The 18,696-nt window shown below is 51.3% G+C and overlaps 1 protein-coding gene across 4 annotated transcripts; it reads left to right on the forward strand.

The window, feature by feature from the left end:
- The first annotated feature begins 1,475 nt into the window (after positions 1 to 1,475).
- LOC123778513 (glutathione S-transferase P) lies at positions 1,476 to 4,629 on the forward strand. 4 transcript variants are annotated; one of them, XM_045775916.2, is made up of 7 exons: positions 1,476 to 1,566; positions 2,186 to 2,221; positions 2,487 to 2,593; positions 2,685 to 2,772; positions 3,135 to 3,238; positions 4,073 to 4,180; positions 4,359 to 4,629. In XM_045775916.2, the coding sequence occupies exons 3-7, from the start codon at positions 2,501 to 2,503 to the stop codon at positions 4,545 to 4,547; spliced, it is 582 nt and encodes a 193-aa protein (XP_045631872.1). In that variant the 5' UTR covers positions 1,476 to 1,566; positions 2,186 to 2,221; positions 2,487 to 2,500; the 3' UTR covers positions 4,548 to 4,629. The 4 variants fall into 4 exon arrangements, with proteins under 4 accessions (XP_045631872.1, XP_045631871.1, XP_087711202.1 ...); XM_045775915.2 differs by lacking the exon at positions 1,476 to 1,566 and adding an exon at positions 1,700 to 1,830; XM_087855076.1 differs by lacking the exon at positions 1,476 to 1,566 and adding an exon at positions 1,869 to 1,947.
- The last annotated feature ends 14,067 nt before the right edge of the window (positions 4,630 to 18,696 follow it).

The raw sequence follows: 18,696 nt of genomic DNA on the forward strand, positions 1-18,696 counted from the left end.
GGTGGGAGCCCCTCTCTACTGGCCGTTGGCTCCACAGACACTACTGCGTATGAGGGAGCCCTCTGCACGTCCCCTGCTACTCCTCTAGCTGTGGAGGTTTTGACCATGATGCCTGTGCTGGGGCAACTCAGGGTCTTGACAGCTGGAGGATAAACGGGCCATGTGCTCTTGCTGTGTGGACCATTCTATTTTCTTTCCATGACAAATTGGAAGCCTCTCATTGGTCTCCCCACTGGTTCTCCGCAGCTGCCTTCAACAGGAGATGGGCGTGACTCTGCATTCGCCTCCACAGGATGGAACTTTGCTCCCCCGGGTCAGAAAAAGGGCCAATGAAAACATGATTAGACATCTCTCCCTAAAAAAAGAAAGAGAGGGGCGCCTGGGTGGCACAGCAGTTAAGCGCCTGCCTTCGGCTCAGGGCGTGATCCCGGCGTTGTGGGATCGAGCCCCACATCAGGCTCCTCTGCTGGGAGCCTGCTTCTTCCTCTCCCACTCCCCCTGCTTGTGTTCCCTCTCTCGCTGGCTGTCTCTATCTCTGTCAAATAAGTAAATAAATTCTTTAAAAAAAAAAAAATAAATAAATAAATAAAAAAAGAAAGAGAGAGAGAGGAAGGAAGGGAGAAAGAAAGAAAGGAAGGAAGGAAGGAAGGAAGGAAGGAAGGAAGGAAGGAAGGAAGGAAGGAAGGAAGAAGGAGAAAAAAAAACTCTCTCTGGAACATCAAGAGGACAGGCCAATTTCAGAGCCAAAAGAGCGGCAGCCCCACAACTCAACTTGTTGCCGAAGGGCGTTTGAGACAATCGCGTGGCCCTTGGTTATTTACTTGCTGAACAGGGAAGCCTCGGAGTGATGGCAACCACCACCGCCCGCTGCTCATGGATGAACTCTTCAGGGCAAGTAGAAACCCAGCCGCACAAAATTAGCTCCAAGCACATTGGCTCCGGTCAATTTCACCGGACTCTCCATGGTCCTTTCGGGCGTTCGTAGGCTACCTTCAGGCCTAGGGTGGTGGCTCAGAACCATGTACAATTTAGAATTGTCCTGTTGCCTTTCATTATACTTTGTATAGTTCAATTATACAATTAGAAGACAGACTCCCGTCTTACCACCTCAGAAGGAGGGAAATACAGATTTTCTCCTCCCTCGCCAACGGCCGCGCCCATGACGACCTGCCACCACCCAACTAAGGAGAAACCATCCCCACCTCCTTCCTTCCAGAGACCCTCTGGCCAAGTGGCCCCTCCTGACTCCCCCCTTATTCTCTACAGATCAGTGTTCCTCTCGAATCCCTGGCCTTGCCTGTGGCTTCACCATAGCTCGCTTATCTCAAGTAATACCGCTTTGCTCTTCCTGGAGAAACCCACTTTGCTGGTCAAATAACTGCCTGTTTTATTTTGAAGGCGGACAAAGGGTTTGTGCGTCTGGGGTGTGACAACCACGCGGGGACAGAAGCAGGATTGCGCCAACCCTAAGGTCTCCGGAAAATTGGGCAAGTGCTACCCTCGCCCTCTGCAGTGAGCCGAGCCGCCCCGGGGCGACGTTCGGCACATCCTTCGGGCGGCTGTAGGGTGCGAGGGGCTGGGAGGGCCGCGGGCGGGCTGAGGGCGGGCGGGGGGCTCCCGCAGGGTGCCGGCTCGGCAGGGGCGGGGGGAGCGGGGCTTCCGGAGCGCAGTGAGTCAGCACTGAGACGGAGCTGGGCGGAGCGGAGCGGGGCGGGGGAGGGCGGGACGACCCTTAATAAGGCTGGAGGCCTGCACCCGGCCGGAGCTGTGCCGCCGCCCCCGCTGCCCCCGCCACCGCCGCCGCCGCCGCCGCCACCCGCGCTGCAAGTAGTGAGTCCCCGCCGCCCCGGCCTCCCGGGGGGCTCCCAGGGGCCTCGGAGCGCTCCCGGCTGGAGGCGGGACCCCGGGCTTCGGGCCAGAGCTCCTGGAAGGCCCTGCGCTCTCCCGGTGCCTCCACCCCAGCGCCGGGATGGGGATCCAGGGGACTCGCGAGGCCAGCTGCGCGCGGTTGGGGCTCTCGGGGCGGGGGGGTTGGGGGTGGGGCTCGGGCCCCTCCAGCGCACAGACCTGCTCCTAGGGTCCCGGAGTGAGCAGAGCGGGAAATGGGACCCGGGGAGGACAGATTGGTGCTGTGTCCCTTCCATGATACCCTGGCCTCTAACAAATTTCTCTCCCTCTGCCGCAGTGCCGCCGTACACCATCGTCTACTTTCCCGTTCGAGGTAGGGGCCCAGGGACTGGGAGCTGGGGGAGGCAGAGGTTGGGCCCCCACCCCACCCCTCCATCATGTGGTTACTAGCCGGGGCCTCCTTCCCTGTGCCCCTGAGCTCCCGAGGGTGGAGGACCCAACCTCCTCACTGTGGCCTGTCCCTTCCTCAGGGGCCAGTGAGGTCATTCCAGCAGTCCCTGCCCCCGCGGCCCCTCCCCCGGGCACTGTGAGACTGGGGTCTCTGCACACATCCCACCACCCTGTTCTCCCTCCCCCAGGGCGCTGCGAGGCCATGCGCATGCTGCTGGCTGACCAGGGCCAGAGCTGGAAGGAGGAGGTGGTGACCAAGGAGACCTGGCTGCAGGGCCCGCTCAAGGCCTCCTGTGTGAGTGGCTCCGCCCAGAGGGGGCCAGGGGCGGGGCCGTTGGGGGCAGCCAGGCTCAGCATCGCTGACAGAGCTGTGCCCCTCCCCCCAGCTCTACGGGCAGCTCCCCAAGTTCCAGGATGGAGACCTCACCCTGTACCAGTCCAATGCCATCCTGCGGCACCTGGGCCGCTCCCTTGGTGAGTCTTGAGGCTACAGGTGGGGCAGGGGAGGGGTGGGCAAGCATCAGCCAGCATTCCCGCTCATCTGCTTGGTGCCTGCCCTCTGCCGCTCTTGCTTAAGTCAAAGTGCCTGGTGACACCGTGGAACAGAGGCACGAGGAGTTTCTGTAAACTAACCACGAGCATGCCCAGGTCTGCCCACAGCTCTTGCACTGCACCCCGCTGCCTCTTGCTGAGTTCTGAGCCCTTCCTGTGCATCAGGACCGTCCCTTCTGTCCCCGTCCTCCTTTCCCGTCCCTGGCTGTGCTCACAGGCAGCCGCATGGCCCGTCAGTAGCGTGTCAGGTGTCCGGGCCTGCATTTTGCTCTCCTGCTGCTCAGGGCTGTACGGGAAGGACCAGCGGGAGGCGGCCCTGCTGGATGTGGTGAACGATGGTGTGGAGGACCTCCGCTGCAAATACGTCATGCTCATCTACACCAACTACGTGAGCCTGGGCGGTGGGTGGAGGCGTGGCCATGGGGGAGAGCAAAGAAAGGCCTCCTGCGCTCTCGCCCTACTCCTCAGCCCTCATGCGGCTCTGGCCCACCCCCCTCCAAGTCAGGGTGCCCCGGGCTAGGTCGGGCTCTGTGCTGAGGACCGGGAGCTGCTAGGCCGAGACCGAGCCCTCGCCCGGAGGCCAGGAGACGTCGAGCCGGACGTGGCCCCTGGTTGCCTGGGCTGCGGATGGCAGGGCTTCCTGGAGCGGGGAGGGGGAGGAGAAGGGTCTGTAGCCAGCCTCTCGCAGGGGGTGCTGGCACGTCCAGGGGCACAAAATATGAAGACTCGGAGTACGTCCGGGGACCTGGGCCCGATGTAGCAGAGGCAAGGCATGTGTGTGCCTGTTGCGAGGGAGACGGAGAGTGTCAGGAGTTGGAGTTGGAGGGGCAACAGGCCCAGGTCCTAAGAACCTTGACCTGTCTGGCTGGATACCCCCTGATGGCAGCGGGGAGCCACTGAGGAGTCTAAGCAGGGCCGTGTCTGAATGTGAGCTCTAGGAGGCTCTTCCGAGGCTTTTGGAGTAGTCCAGGGGGATCATGGCAGAGGTGGAAAGGTGGGAAGGGGTAGAGAAGAATCCGTGGCTGACCTGGACAGGATGTGGCAGTAGCCCCGGGGGAGGGGGGGGAGTGAGCATCGGGGGCTCCGACCTGGGTGGGTGGCGATTCACTGAAATGGGGCAGACAGAAGGGGCCTCTCAGGGCTGGGGCAGGGGCTGGGGTGGGGGGGGCAGGCAGTGGTGTGAGGGTCAGGAGGGTAACACCCAGCGGTGTCTTTCTGGCAGGAGGCAGGGAAAGAGGAGTATTTGAAGGCGCTACCGGGGTACCTGAAGCCCTTTGAGACGCTGCTGTCCCAGAACGAGGGCGGCCAGGCCTTCATCGTGGGCGACCAGGTGAGCATCTGGTCCTGTCCCGCCCCTTCTGCACCGTCCTCTTCTTAAAGATGGAAAGCAGGTGCAGAGGGAACACATAAACCCAGTACTCAGCACAACTAGGCAGACTTAGGGAATGGCTCGGACTCCCTGTCCCCCACGCCCCCACCTGCTGAGTCCCCGCTGCCCTGCCCCGCAGATCTCCTTCGCGGACTACAACTTGCTGGACCTGCTGCTGATTCACCAGGTCCTGGCCCCCAGCTGCCTGGACTCCTTGCCCCTGCTCTCGGCCTATGTGGCGCGCCTCAGCGCCCGGCCCAAGCTCAAGGCCTTCCTGGCCTCCCCGGAGCACGTGAACCGCCCCATCAACGGCAACGGGAAGCAGTGAGAGCTTGTGGCACCCCCCGTGGGAAGCGGGGGCTGCCTTCCTTCCTTTCTCCAGGAACAATAAAATTTCTAAGCAAGAACAATGCTGTAAAGATCAAATTTCTTGGGGAGGGGCTCTCAGACCCTCGACACTCAGGTTGGGGGGAGGGACGGGCAGCCAACTAGGATGCTGCAGTTCTGAAACACGTCGGAATTTCTTCTTAGAGCCCTCAACCCAGGCTGTGTTTAGTGAACTCCAGGAATAGGAATCAAGAGATAGAAAAAATAGAAAACAGTAAGAAAATGATGATTTCTGCCCTGGAGGTGCCCACAGTCTAGAGGGAGGAAAGGCTCGCTTCTATGAACATGCTTTTTTTGGTTAAGATTTTATTTATTTATTTGACAGAGATAGAGAGCACAAGTAGGCAGAGTGGCAGGCAGAGGGAGAGGGAGAAGCAGTGGGGCTCGATTCTAGGATCCTGGGATCATGACCTGAGCCAAGGGCAGACGCTAAATCCACTGAGCCACCCAGGTGCTCCTATAAACATGTTTTCTGGTTTCAGCAGGGCCGCCTGTCCCAGGGCCTCTGCCCAGGACAGCAGAGCCCAGGGGCCTGGGGGGAGGACGGGTGGGGGCGAGAGCTCAGGTGCTCTGGCCCACTCAGGCTGGGTTGGCGGGAGGGTCAGCGACTTCTGCTCAGGTGGGGCCCTTGCGGCTTTCTTCTGCATCTGGGACACAGGGTGGTCCAGGTGGCGCTCCCACCGCCTTCTCTCCCCATCTGCATTAACCGGGCAAAGAAACAACGCCACCTGGGAGAGCCCAACCGCAGGGGCGGGAGGCCTGTTCGTGGGCGTCCATCCACAGACCACCTGCACTGGAGACACCCCGGGGATTATGCTGCCGTGCAAGAGCCCGGGGAGGCTTGCATCAGCTTCTCTGGCTCTGAGCGGGCTGGGGCAACCGAGTGCAGCCCTCTTTGCGAGAAGCCTTTCTCTACGATTCACTTGTGAGCTGGGAAAATGACCCTTCCCTGTCCCCCTTGCAGTCGGGAGGGGCCCTATGACACAGTCTGGGCGGTGGGCTGGGAGCAGGGGGGAGGTCACTTCCGTGCTGGCCAGCGCAAGAACGCAGCACTGTCCTCCGTGGTCGCCACAACTGGTGAAGGCAGCCGCGCCCTGCATGGGGAGGACCTGGAGCAGAGCCCCCTCAGGTGTGGCTGAGCAATGACCTTGCGGTTTTACCATAACTGCTGGTATTTTAGAGCTGCTGTTCCTATCGCATGATCTGACTCATCCTGTCCGGTCTGTCCTTTGGTCTCAGGCTAAGGGTATCTGGTCCCCTCCCAGCTTCGACCTGCCTCTGAAGGTGATCGCGGAGGGGTTGAGAGGGAGGGTTGTGTGGGTACCCTCCCTGCACCGAGACCAGGCCCCCCTGACTCCCCCAGACCAGACCCTGAGAGCGGTCAGCGATGGGCAGCTAGGAGGATTCCCTAGGAGTGGAGGAAGGCCCCCGGCTGAGGGAGGGGACTGGCCACTGGCGCCAGGCCAGGACAAGGTGGCACAGACAGCTGAGCTCCAGTTCAGGGCTGCGGGCACAATGGTGGCTGCCCCTGGGGGCAGCGCCCGGCCTGAAGACCCTGGCCCTGTGGTTTGGCCACTGGTCAGGGGGAGAGCACAGGAGGATTCAGAGCTAGACCGGGCCTGCTCCTTCTGCCCTTCCTAGGGCAGTAAATTCCTCTTGGACGTCTTGTCCACTGCATCCCGAAGGCCCTGTCCCCACGGCCTGATGGAGACTGGTCTGTAGTCCATCTCCTTCCGTACCAGCAGCTGCCTCCTCTCTCATCTGGGAGCCACTTCCCGCACAGCCGGTTCTAGCTGTCCTCCGTGAGAACAAAGACCAGCGGAGGGGCATCAGCCGTGCTGATACTCAGACTTGCTATGAGGGCCACTTGCGTTGGGCGGAGACTGGGCAGGCAGAGGAGCGGGCGGGTTTTTGGGGGGGGAGGTGGGATCGAGGAGACTTCAGGTGTGCCCTGACTGAAGGCTGCCAGCCTGGGGAAGTGGGGTGTCCTATGTCACTGCTCAGGGGAGCAGATTAGGCTTTTTCTGGTTGGTTCTAAGTAGGAAAAGGGAATAAACACCAGGGAAGCTGTCACTTATTAGTCAAGTGCTGGACACTCTGGGCAACTGTTACAAGGCTCACTCCAGCTGCCTGCCTTGTTCCTGGAGAGCAGTCTGACTGTCCACCCGTGCGACCCGCCACTGCCGGCGTCCTGGCTGGCTAGTGCAGAGAAGAGGCTGGTTTTCTGGGCAGGTTGTGAGCGAGACTTCTGCCTTCATATGTGGTCTGGCCGTGGTCTGTTGTGTACTCAGTGTCCCATCTTTCTGGAGACATGTGACCCCAGCCATGCCAAGGGGAAGCCTCTTCCTCAGGCATCCGATTGACACTCAAGTGGAGAAACTCCTGCAGGGAGAGAATGGGAGCCCACACATCCTCCTTTCCTGGAGCAGCTCCTGACGCGTTTTTGAGCCCTGGGGGAGACTGGACGCTTGATCATGGGGCACCAGAGGACCAGTCTGAGTCACCCATGGGAAAACAAGACAGAGATGGTGTGTCACACAGCACCGCCCCCAGGGTACGTGGTTACCGCAGGACCTGCTGAGTGGGTCCCGAGGCCCCAGGAGATCGCAGGAACTTGGAAGAGGAAAGACTAGGGGATTGGCGTTGGGGTTGTGGGTAAAAAGGTTTAAGAGTGGGCCTTGGGGGGTGTCCTGGAATGCCTTGCTCAGAGGACTCAGCTGCAGAAAAATCCAGACAGTCGGGGCTGATGGCTTCCACCGGGCTAGCGCTGCTTTGCCCTTCCCCCAGGAGACCCAGGGCCAACTGGGCGGGTTTTCAGGCGCCCATTGTCGCATAACAAACTTGGTGGCTCTTCACTGGGCGGTATTCAGTGGGTGGGACTGGGTAGCCTGAGGCCAGGGGAGGGTCCCCACGCTCAACCTTGAGACCCCGTGTCCAGCCCTGCAGCCCAGCTTCTGGAGGATGTGCAGAGAGGCTCATACTCCAGGTGGGAGACCGGGGGAGTCTCTGGGAGAAGTGGAAACTGACACGGGGGAGGGGGGCCCAATGACAAGGTCTGTGTGCGATAATCCTGCCGTGAGCTTTACAAGCCCTTCTGTCACCCAGAACTTCCACCAACTTTCCTGCTCACTCCTGACATGACAAATATCAAAGGACAACAAATATTTTCCAACTAGTTCAGAGAAATCTCTAACATAAAAGAGAGACAATAATAACCTTGGGGGGGGGGGAGAAAAGGAACTCAGAAAAGATAGAGACCACGCAGCCTGCATGAGAAGCCTTCAAATAAGCTTTAATCATTATCTTCAGGGAGGTAACAAAAGATACAACATCCAGGAGATGAGAAAGGGAGGTTCTTACAAAGAGCATTCAGAGAAAAAGAAGGAGCTCTTGGATATTAAAAATGTGATAGAAATGAAAAATCTCAAGATAAAGTTGAAAAATACATATGAAAATAGAACAAAACGATAAAAGCATGAAAAGATAAGAAAAATGGCATTATTCTAGGAGGTCCAGAAGGAGGGAGAGAGTAGAGGGTAGGAAAAAAAAATAGTAGGGAGCAGATTATCAAATGAATAATGCGATAAATTTTCCCAGGACTGAAGAAGAGGGGCTTTTGAGTTGAAAGGCACAGTGAGTACTGGACACATTGAATGAAAAAGGAAGGAAATCATAAAATCCCAGAGCCCCCAGAAAGAACATGAAGACCCTGCAACCTTCCAGAAGGAGAAAGAAACCCCACTCACAAGGGATAAGGAATCTGGAGCTGCATCAGATATCTTGTGATTTTGAAACTTGTCCACAAATACTTTGACATTTAGCCATCTCTATGCCCTCATTGTGGCTGCCTGGAGGAAGAGAACATAGTGGAAGGGTCACCGTGGGGCCTCCCGGGCTGAGCTAGAAAAGGTCACACAGCTTTGCAGTTTCTCTTGAGACAACTAATTTCAGTCATTGTGCAAAAGGTCCAGCTACCCTACGGCTGCCACAGGAAGAGCCGACATGGAGAGACCAGAGAGGGTAGAAGGGGGGTGGTGAGGGAGAGAGACAGCCAGTCAGCCAGCCAGTGAGCCACAGTTGTTTCAGACTCCAGCTCCTCTCCCAGCCCTGTCCCGCCAAGTGAGGGAAGACGCTCTCAAAATGGCGCTAACCTCAACTGTCATCTGACTATGATCACATGAGACCCTGAGAAAGAACTGGGTGAGCCCATTGTACCCCCAGATTCATACGCTGACAAGGTGTCCTATGGAAGGGGGAGGGAGAGAGAAGAGAAGGTCATGAAGATACACTTGCCCTCTGCTGTCCAGACCTGGAAGTGACACTCTTCGCGTCTGCCCCGAGCGGATGCAAGGGGGCTCTGTGCCCAGGGAGAGGAAAGGAGTTTGGCATGTAGTCAGTGTCTACCATATACAAGCACAGATGCACGCGCATATAGGAAGCTGGTGTGTAATAGCAGTGGCGTGGTGAGTAAGTTTGAGAAGAAGAATGATGTAGTATTAGTAAAATGGATACATCATATTGAGAAAAAGTGCTGGATCCTTACCTCACACTGTATAAAACAATAACATCCAAATAGATCAGTGGTTCTCAACTGGGGGTGGTTTTGTACCTCAGGTTACATTTGGCAATGTCTGGAGATATTTTTTGTCGTCACAACTCGTGGGGTGCTTCTGACACATGAGGGAAGGTGCTAAACATCCTGTGCTGTGTAGACAGGACAGCTGCCCACAACAAGGAATTATCCAGCCCCAGTTGTTCAGTGTCGAGACTGAGAAACCCTGCAGCAGGGTTCACCTACATGTGATGAGAAAAATGAAATATTAACAGAAAAAGGGGCTTGGTCAGGAAGAGCATGTGACTCTTGATCTAGGAGTTGTGAGTTTGAGCCCCACTTTGGGTATGACATTACTTAAAATAAATAAATAAACTTAAAAAAGTATTAACAGAAAAGAAAGTAAGAGCTTTCTTCATGACCTTGGGCTGGGGATAAATTTCTTTTTTTTTTTTTAAGGTTTTATTTATTTATTTGACAGAGACAGCCAGCGAGAGAGGGAACACAAGCAGGGGGAGTGGGAGAGGAAGAAGCAGGCTCATAGCAGAGGAGCCCGATGTGGGGCTCGATCCCAGAACGCCAGGATCACGCCCTGAGCCGAAGGCAGACGCTTAACAACTGCGCCACCCAGGCGCCCCTGGGGATAAATTTCTTAAACCAGGTCCCTAGATGAATGAACTTTACTATATCAGAACTGAGGGTTTCTCTTGTCCAATGATTGTTATTGTCTATCAGATTATCAGATGATATACTCAAAGGAAATATTTGCAACATCTGATGGGGTGGGGGGGCTGTGGTTTATAATGTTGGACTTGGAGTTCCCGCTAATCCTTCAGAATCCCCCCAAAACCACAAAGACCATGAAAAACCAACACACACACACACACACACACACACGTGCGCGCGCGCGTGGGTGTGCTCACTCACTCACACGCACACCATCTGGCATGAAAGTTGGAGACATCTGAAGTGAGTACCATTAAGAGCTTCTGTGTACCAAATAATAGACCCCAACACTCATGAAGTGAAAGCTGATGGGAAGACAAGGACTTCGGGAGCTGGAAACAACAAATTTCAAATTCTGCAACAGGAAGATAGGGAAGGTGCCGGCCTTTCAATTGCTCTCAGGACATTTACTATAACAGCTATATATCATGGCTTAGAGAACACTTTAGAACATTCCAGAAAAAAAGAGAGAAATAGGACAGACACCAGTCTCTCATTATAAAGTAGTACAATGAAAAATAGCAAAGCCAAGAGACAAGAAGACCCTAATGCTTATAGTTAACAATATTAACTTATAATCATTATATATTATATTTATAAATCTCTCTTAAAATGTCACATGTCAAAGAAGAAATCAAAACCAACATTGCAAAACTTCTAGCCAACTATGATAAAGAAGCGCCATATTTCATTTTTTTTTACCCATTATGATTTATTCTCTGCAATACTTGGTTAAAGAGTTCAATGATTTGCACTCAGAATTTATACAGCCAAGAGGCAACCAAGTGTAATTCAAAGAATTGGTCTGAAGTCTTTGCAGTGAAGGCCATACAAAGTCTCTTGCTTCAGGGAAGTAAGAATGAAAATAAACAAAATGGGGGCACCTGGGTGGCACAGCGGTTGGGCGTCTGCCTTCGGCTCAGGGCGTGATCCCGGCGTTCTGGAATCGAGTTCCACATCGGGCTCCTCCGCTGGGAGCCTGCTTCTTCCTCTCCCACTCCCCCTGCTTGTGTTTCCTCTCTTGCTGGCTGTCTCTCTCTGTTAAATAAATAAATAAATAAATAAATAAATAAATAAATAAATAAAATCTTAAAAAAAAAAAAAAGGAAAAGAAAAGAAACAAAATGAACCATAGCTCCCCAGGCTCCAGAATCTCCATAGAAAATAGCCTCGAGAGGTAGTGAAAGTGCAGGTGTTAACATATCATGGAAAACAGGTCTTGTGCAAATATTAAAATGAACACCCAGGACTTCTGAATAGACGATTTTTGTTATAAACAATAAAATATATGTAATCCCTCAACTACAAACCTTTCACGTTGAAAGGGTCTCTAACATGAGTTGCTTTAATGTTATGAAGTGAAAAGGTTTAAGAACCTCGCAGTTGAAACAATCCAACACTGACAAGTCCTAGTGATCACAGACTCTCTTTTGGTTGACGTAAAACAGGACGATTCATAATTACAGAGAGAATGTCCTAGCTGTGGGTATTATGAGACAAGCCAACTTTCCAGACCAAAAGGCACTCACAGCTAGGGATGAAACGCGCTCCGAACTGAACCAGCCAACGTGGGCTGGTTCCTTAACAGCAGTTCAGTTTGAGCAGCCCGAGGACAAAGTCAACACCAAGCAGAAAGCATTCCGTTCTTCTTAGACCTGCCACTCACACCACATGTACTGGCCACCCTCATCACTGGTTTAGTCAAGCGTAGAAGCACCATATTTCAGAAGCATTGGTTTGCTTGCCTCGATTGCACTAGGCTTGTAATTAGTCTTACTCTCTGGCATGGCAGGGCTCCCACAGCTTGTTCTTCAAAACCGGCTTGGCCATTCTAGGCCCTTTGTTCTTCTATATAGATTTTAGCATTAGTTTTCCCAGTTTTGTGAAAAGCTTTGATGAGATTTCGATTGGGATTCAAGTGTATTTCTAGATTACTTTGGTGAGACGTGACATCTTTATGATATTAAGTCACCCCACCTGGTAAAGCCCCCTGGGCAGCTGAGGTGCTGGCTGGAGGTAAAAGAAGTATGGGATTCTCGGAGAAAAAAGGAAACCATAAATACTGGCTACGGTGTCATAACCTGTTGCAGCAACCAGAGCCCCCTCCACATGCCCTTTGTGGCTCTGAATTTCGTATATTGGGAGGAAACTGTCTTTGTGAGGTGCAGCGTGGTCATGGGAGAAAGAACACGGGAGGAAGAACAGACAGCTCGATCCGCTTCCAATAATATACACTCAACAGGTTTTTCTTTCCTCTGTTTGCCGATTAACAAGATAGGGCCTGGCATTTCTAAAAACCGAATGTTTGAGGGATGGGGAAGAAGAGTCTAACGTTTCTAACAGCTTGGGATTAGCTGAGGAGTGGGTAAACTCTTCCTGTTGTCTGTCATCCCAAATAACCATCAAGGGCTACACTGGGTGAAGCAGAGACAAGAGCTTTTGTGTGAAGGGACAAAGGGGCTGTAGGCAGGACTCCAAGGGATGATGTGGAGATGGGCAAAGGACCAACACAGAGACGCTCCAGATCCTAGACCTGAGGTGCCGGGTATCTGAATGTGGGTCTGCTGCCAGGTAGGTGCCAGGATGGGTGACCCAAAAGGACTGTACTCATACTTGGGACCTGTGCCCAACTGAGACCTCACAAGTCCTCCCTAGTGGAGACTGCAGACAGTGTCCAGTATTTCAGAACCAGTGACAGCCAAAGAGGGACCCTGACACACTGGCAGGCTGACAGGGAGTGGTTCTCACATCAAGACTAGAGTCTGTAAAGCATGCAAGGCTCCCCATGCTGTGCTAAAATGCATAGTTAATTGTGTGGCTTGCCTCAAATGTACTCACCTTGTCCTATGTGTAACTCACCAGCCATGACTGATTGACTTTATTTTCTAACATTTAAATTCATGGAAAAAAATAGGGAGATTTCCAGTTCAAGACAGCAGAATAAAACCTGAAATCCACCCATCCTTCTCAAAAGCATTAACATCAGAGAAGAAAAATAAATGTTAATGTTAAATGCCACACAAATATGAAAAGAGAATTTTCTGTGTAGGTTTGAAATAAACTTCTCTGTGAAGGGGGAAAAAAACAACCAGGAAGAAACCCACAGCCTGGGATGGGATCTGAAGGCTTACATCTTAGCCAGGAAGTGGGCACACAGCCAGACTGAATGCACAGGGCTTGGGGCCAGGTCCTCAGTCGTACTCAGCCCTGGAGAACAAAGCTGAGAGTTCCCCATGACTGAGGCCAGGTCTCACCAGCAGCATGAAGCAGGGGGCCAGAAATGCCTTCCCTGCTAGGTCACAGGTGGGGCCAACCCAGAAAACAGGAGTACAGAGTTTGGGAGGAAAGGAAGTACAGAGGGGAGCAGTATACTTTGTGTTTTTGTTTCATATTCAGCAGGAGGATAGAGATATTAATTAGCTTTTTGCTGGAAAAAGAAATTTATGTATGACTGTTAAAAATGTAAGGGGAACTACTAAGAACAAAAACAAAGTGTGTAACTTCCAAAACAATCGTAGAGGAGAAGGGAATAGCAGAAGGAAAACTCAGTTAATTCAACAGAAGACAGGAGAAGAGAGGGGGCAAGAAATAAAGAGAAAGGATGCTAAATAGAACACATGCTGTAATATGGCAAGTATAACACTTGGTGGCAATACCAATAAATGTAAACGGGTCAAACTTTTTTAAAAAGACAGACACCAATGGGATTAAAATAAAACAAAACAAAATGAAATTTAATTAGATGTTTTGAAGAGGCATTCCTGAAAGAAAAGAAAGATTGGAAATAAAAAGAGAGAAAAAAATACCAAATGCTAATAGAAAGAAAGCCTATGTAGCAATAGCAGTATCAGAGAACCTAGGCCTCAAGGCAAAATTGATACAAGAGACTCAGAGAAATATTTCATATTAGAAAAAGGAACAATCCATCAAGAAAATACCCTTTAAAATATGGCTCAAAAAACATGGTTCAAAATTGGTTCAAGGAAAGAAACAATCATAAAAGAAACGGAAACCTTGATCAGATCACCCCTAAGCAGAGGCCCCAGGTCCGGATGGCCTTACCATGAATTCTAGCCATGCTTCAGGAAGGGAGCATTTTAACCCTCAGCAAACTCCTGCAATGAATAGGAAAAGGTGGAAAGTGATTATGTCATTTTAATAGAACTGGACAAGATCCCCTGGAGAAAATGTAATTATAGGGCACCCTCCCTTATGAGCACTGAAATAAAAACCAACCCAGCATTACAATGAAAGAATAATACAGAAAAAAGGTTTGTCCCTGGAATAATAAAAAATGAGAACAGCAAACACTTACATAGCACTTACTGTATGCCAGGCCCTGTTGTAAGGCTTTACAGAGATTAAAATATTTAGTCATCGCAATGATACTACGAGGTACAAAGAAGTCAAGGAACTTGCCAAATGCCACATAGCCGGCAGGGAGTAGACCCAAGATTTAGTCCCAAGTGGCTTCAATCTGTTCTCTTAGCTGCCTCACTCTGCCGCCCCTTTAGGTCAACCATAGTTTAATAGATTAGAAAAAAGATTGATGTAATTAAGAAGAAAGAAGAAAAACAATACAACCATCTGAGATATAGAAGAAGTATTCAATGAAACTGAGCACCCCATTCATGATAACACTGTGCCTTGGAAGGGAGTTTCCTTAGTATGATCAAGGTCTCTACCAAAAGCCTCAGCAAACCTCATATTGAAGCTGCCAAGACAGTTGTCACACTTACGCTCGGTCTTAAGATAAGAAACGGGTTAGAGTCCTCTGGTTAGAGTCCCCCTTCCTGCTGATGGGGGCGGGGGGAAGCCCATTTCCAAGGTGCCTCTGGTCAACCAGCCAAGCCACACCCAGATCTGGGAGGGCAATTCAAATTTTACTATCAGGACTCTCCATAAACAGTTTGTTAGGGAGCTCTTTGGAGGTTAATTCCTTAGGCTGCAGCTGGTGTCTTGAAAGATCCTCCGACTCATCGGGGAGGAAGACATTCGATGGTAGAGGAAGGCAAGAGTGTTGGAGAAAAGCCTACAGAGATGTCCTTGTGAAGGTTTCGAGGCTCCAGCTGTATCTGAGACAGTTTCAAGTTATTATTGTTTACAATTCCATTTCTGTTGGCGTCTGCAGCCCTTCTGCCATTCTGTTCAGAAGCAGCTACCGCTCATGAGGGGGAAAACAGTCAGACACTCACCACCGGAATTCCGTGCCTGGGCAGCCAGTGGAAAATGGCTACCCTAAGGAAATCTAAAGCGTAGGAAACAAAAAGGAGAAACGACAATTCTAACAAATGGAATTGGAGACTTACATATTAAGTTTTTACATATTTGCATTCAAGCCACGCCCCATATAGGGAAGTCCGCTACTATTTAAAACTTTATTCCAAATCTCTTAGTGCAATAAGGAAAAGAAACTAGAGTATGTCAATTACAATTCAATATTGAAAAGAGAGAAACTAGACACCTAACATTAGAAAACAAGATAGGAGACTGTCATTATTTCTCAACACAATGACCATCGGGATAGAAAACAGAAAAGCTTCAATGGACAAACTTTTACATAGTAGGAGAGTCCGTTAAGGGATCCAGATCAAAAGTAATAAAGGCAAATCAATAGTGCTCTATTCACAAACAACAACAATTAGAAAATGTTGATCACAAAACATAAAAACACAAGGCACCACATAAAATTCCTATATTAAAAAGTGTGCACAATTTTTTAAGAAAAAGTTGTAAATGTTTAGTGAGGAACCTAAAAGATCTGGAAAACTGAGGAGGGACATCACATTTCCCGGGTGGGGAGACTCCATATTGCAAAGACGTGGATCTTCTCCAAATTCATCTGTAATCCAGGGCCTTTAGCTAAACATTCTTTGCTCATTTGCTCTATGTCCGGCACTGCTCAGATGCTGTTCCCCACCCTAACAGATGCTCCTTCAGGGCATGTTATTATCCTAATTTCCCCCTTAGAGGGAACTGAGGCACCTGTCATAAAATCGCACAGGTCGTAAGTGGGGAAAGCAGGATTTTGAATCCAGGTCCTTAACCTTGAAGCTCTGGTGTCACCTGTAGATAATCATGTGTCTAAATCGATTTGTAGCAACATGGACTCTTCTCGAAAATACAGTGTTGAGTGAAAAATAGCAAGGTGAAAAATCGTGGCATAGCAAGATATCACTACTACAAGTAAAAAGCACCCAACACTCAGTTTTTCTGTTGCAAGTGCGTGTACAAGTAAAGGCTTTTTTTTTTTTTCTTTAAAGGATTGGAAGATAATATTGGATTCAATAGCATTTGGCTCTGGGGTGGAAGGATTTTTGTTGTTGTTGTTGTTGTTGTTGTTGTTGTTGTTGTTGTTAGGGTCTAAATTTTTAAAGGATCAGTATATGCATATTATTGTAAAGTGTTTATAAATCACGTAGAAAACAGAGTGGAAACAAATGATAATGGGGGTTAAGTCAGGGTGGTGAAAACATGTCACTACTTTCTTTTTGTTTTTCTGTATATCTTAAATTCCCAACAAAGGGAAAATACTGAGTTTTTTTCATTTTTCCAAATATAAAATTGGATTACAATATTGAGTAACCACCCGCCTTGAAAAGCTCTGTGCTGGGGGTTGGAGAAGAGAGAAGAGACAGTCGTGCCATTTGTCACACTGCACCTGTGGCAGTAGCTGTTCGAGATGGTTGTATGCAGCGGTGGAAGAAAACTTCCCAAGAAGGTGACATTCAAAGGGCTCCAAGGGAGGAGGAGGAGGAGGAACGGGAGGGAGATGAATCCTCTGGTGCAAATCCAGCTTGTGTGGGTAGAGCTGGAACTGGAGAGGTCAGCATCTGATCTTGAATACCTGGCCAGGGAGCTTGGGCTTTGTCCCGAGGACACTGGGGAACCACCAGTGGTTTCAGGCAAGGGAGAGACAAAATGGATCTGACGTTTAATCCCACTCATTCCATGGGTGCAGAGAAGGAATCGGCAGGGCTGAGATGCGAACTGAGGCTGGGAGACTGCAAGGATGCTTTGGAAAATTCCAGGTGAAAGCTAACCAGTTATGGCCATGGGACGGGCAGGAGGACACAGGAACAAGGAACATCTGGAAGGCAGAATTGGCTGAACACAGTGGCTTCTGGTCTGGAGGCTGGTGGGTGAGTGGGTGCTCTGGATGGGTGGGGACTGGGTGAAGGATCTAAGGTCAGGAAACCTCAGGCCGAGTTCTGGTAGCTGTGCTGTCTTGGGCAAGCCACTCAGTGTTGCTAATACATTCCGTCCTCTTTTGAAAATAGGGGCTCATCATTCCTCTGCCCTGGGTTGTGGGAGGATTAAGGAGATGACACATGGCAAGTGCTTGGCACAGAGCCTGGTGCTGGATGAACAGGAGATCCTGCCCCTCACTCTGTTTCCCATCGCCCCATGTCCAGCCATCCCCCGTTCACAGCATCCCCAGACTGCCTTCTCCCTGATGGCCTTGTGTTCCCTTGACCTAGTTAAACGGGGATGAGGAAGGAATACACCCTCCGGCTCCATTCTGCCCCCTCTTCTCCTGCCCCTGGGGGAGGGATTCATGGACTCAGGTCGGAGTCCCGGATTAGCTGTGTAATCCCCAGCTCTGTCTGGGCAATCTCTTTCCCTGTCCAGGGGTGGGGGCCTGCTGGCTGGGAGCCAGGACTGCTGGGCCCTCGGCCTGGTACTGTGAGACCTCAGCCAAGGTGCCAGTGCTTTGGTGCCTTTGTTGGGACTACCACTGACATTTGCAATGGGTGTCACACATGTGTTACTTGTTCTTTGTGTTTGCCAGGGGTGGGGAGGGGTGAGGTAGGGCACTCCAGAAAGGAAGAAAGGCCTCAATTTGATTCCAGCTCTACCACTCCCCAGCCTCATGCCCATGGACAAGAGAGGAAACCCCCATGGGCCTCAATTTTTTCTCACATATAAAGTTAACTCTATTCTAGGCTGCTGTGGGGGAGTATTTGAGAAAATCAGAGCAAATGAGTTTGTAACTAGCAGGAGACAAGAAAGGATGGTATTGGGACAAGAGAATAGAGGAGCGGGAAAGAAAAGACCAAAAAGGGCATGCTTACCACGGGACCAGAGCAACATATCACAAAGGGGGCCAGCGACCCGACAAAGACAAGAGCTAATCAGGCTTCCCAGACCTCCTGAGAAAGCAAAGGACGAAAAAACTCCTCAGGCTGGGGGAGCACAGAGTAAGGGGAGGACAGTAAAGTCCCAGGAAGAGGGGGTCCTGGGCAGGGGCTGCATGGCTGATGCGGTCTGGGCCTGATGACCCTGCCAGGGGAGAGGTGGAGTCCTTAAACGCCAGGCCAGGGCCTGGCTGTGAAGGCAGTAGGGGCCACTCCAAGATTTCAGCAGAAGTGTCAAGTGTCAGACTCTACTGACAGGGACTGAGGAAGGAACTGGCTGGGAGAGCTTAGCACCACGGGTAAAGGATGCGCCACTCCCTGACCATCTCCACCATCTCCACTCTCTCGGCCTCATCCCAACCTAAGACCTCCACCCACTCTCCCCTGCCTGCCTCTGGAGCTGTTCCTGCTCCCTGCCCGTAATGAGCAATACTTCCTTGAGCCCAGGGGTGCCCAGAGTGGGGCTAGGGAGGGGTCAGTCTAAAGGTTTGGACTAGGACATAATAATTACAACGCGGTCATGGCGGTCTTTGGCCCTAACCAGCCTGATTTCTCCACCTGGGCCGTACACCTGTGCATACAAGTGCACATTACACCAGAAACCAACAGAAGGCGTCACGCGACGTTTGTTTACTTGGGGTTTAAAATAAAACGGACATTAAAAAAAAAAAGAA

Source organism: Ursus americanus, chromosome 24, assembly GCF_024610735.1.
Source record: "Ursus americanus isolate L20-20 chromosome 24, mUrsAme1.1.p, whole genome shotgun sequence".
NCBI lineage: Eukaryota > Metazoa > Chordata > Mammalia > Carnivora > Ursidae > Ursus > Ursus americanus.

What these genes read in the sequence shown, in the direction of transcription:
- LOC123778513 (XM_045775915.2), top strand. An exon ending in GCCCGCTCAAGGCCTCCTGT is followed by an intron (nt 2,594 to 2,684) that starts GTGAGTGGCTCC and finishes CCCTCCCCCCAG; the next exon opens with CTCTACGGGCAGCTCCCCAA. An exon ending in GCACCTGGGCCGCTCCCTTG is followed by an intron (nt 2,773 to 3,134) that starts GTGAGTCTTGAG and finishes CCTGCTGCTCAG; the next exon opens with GGCTGTACGGGAAGGACCAG.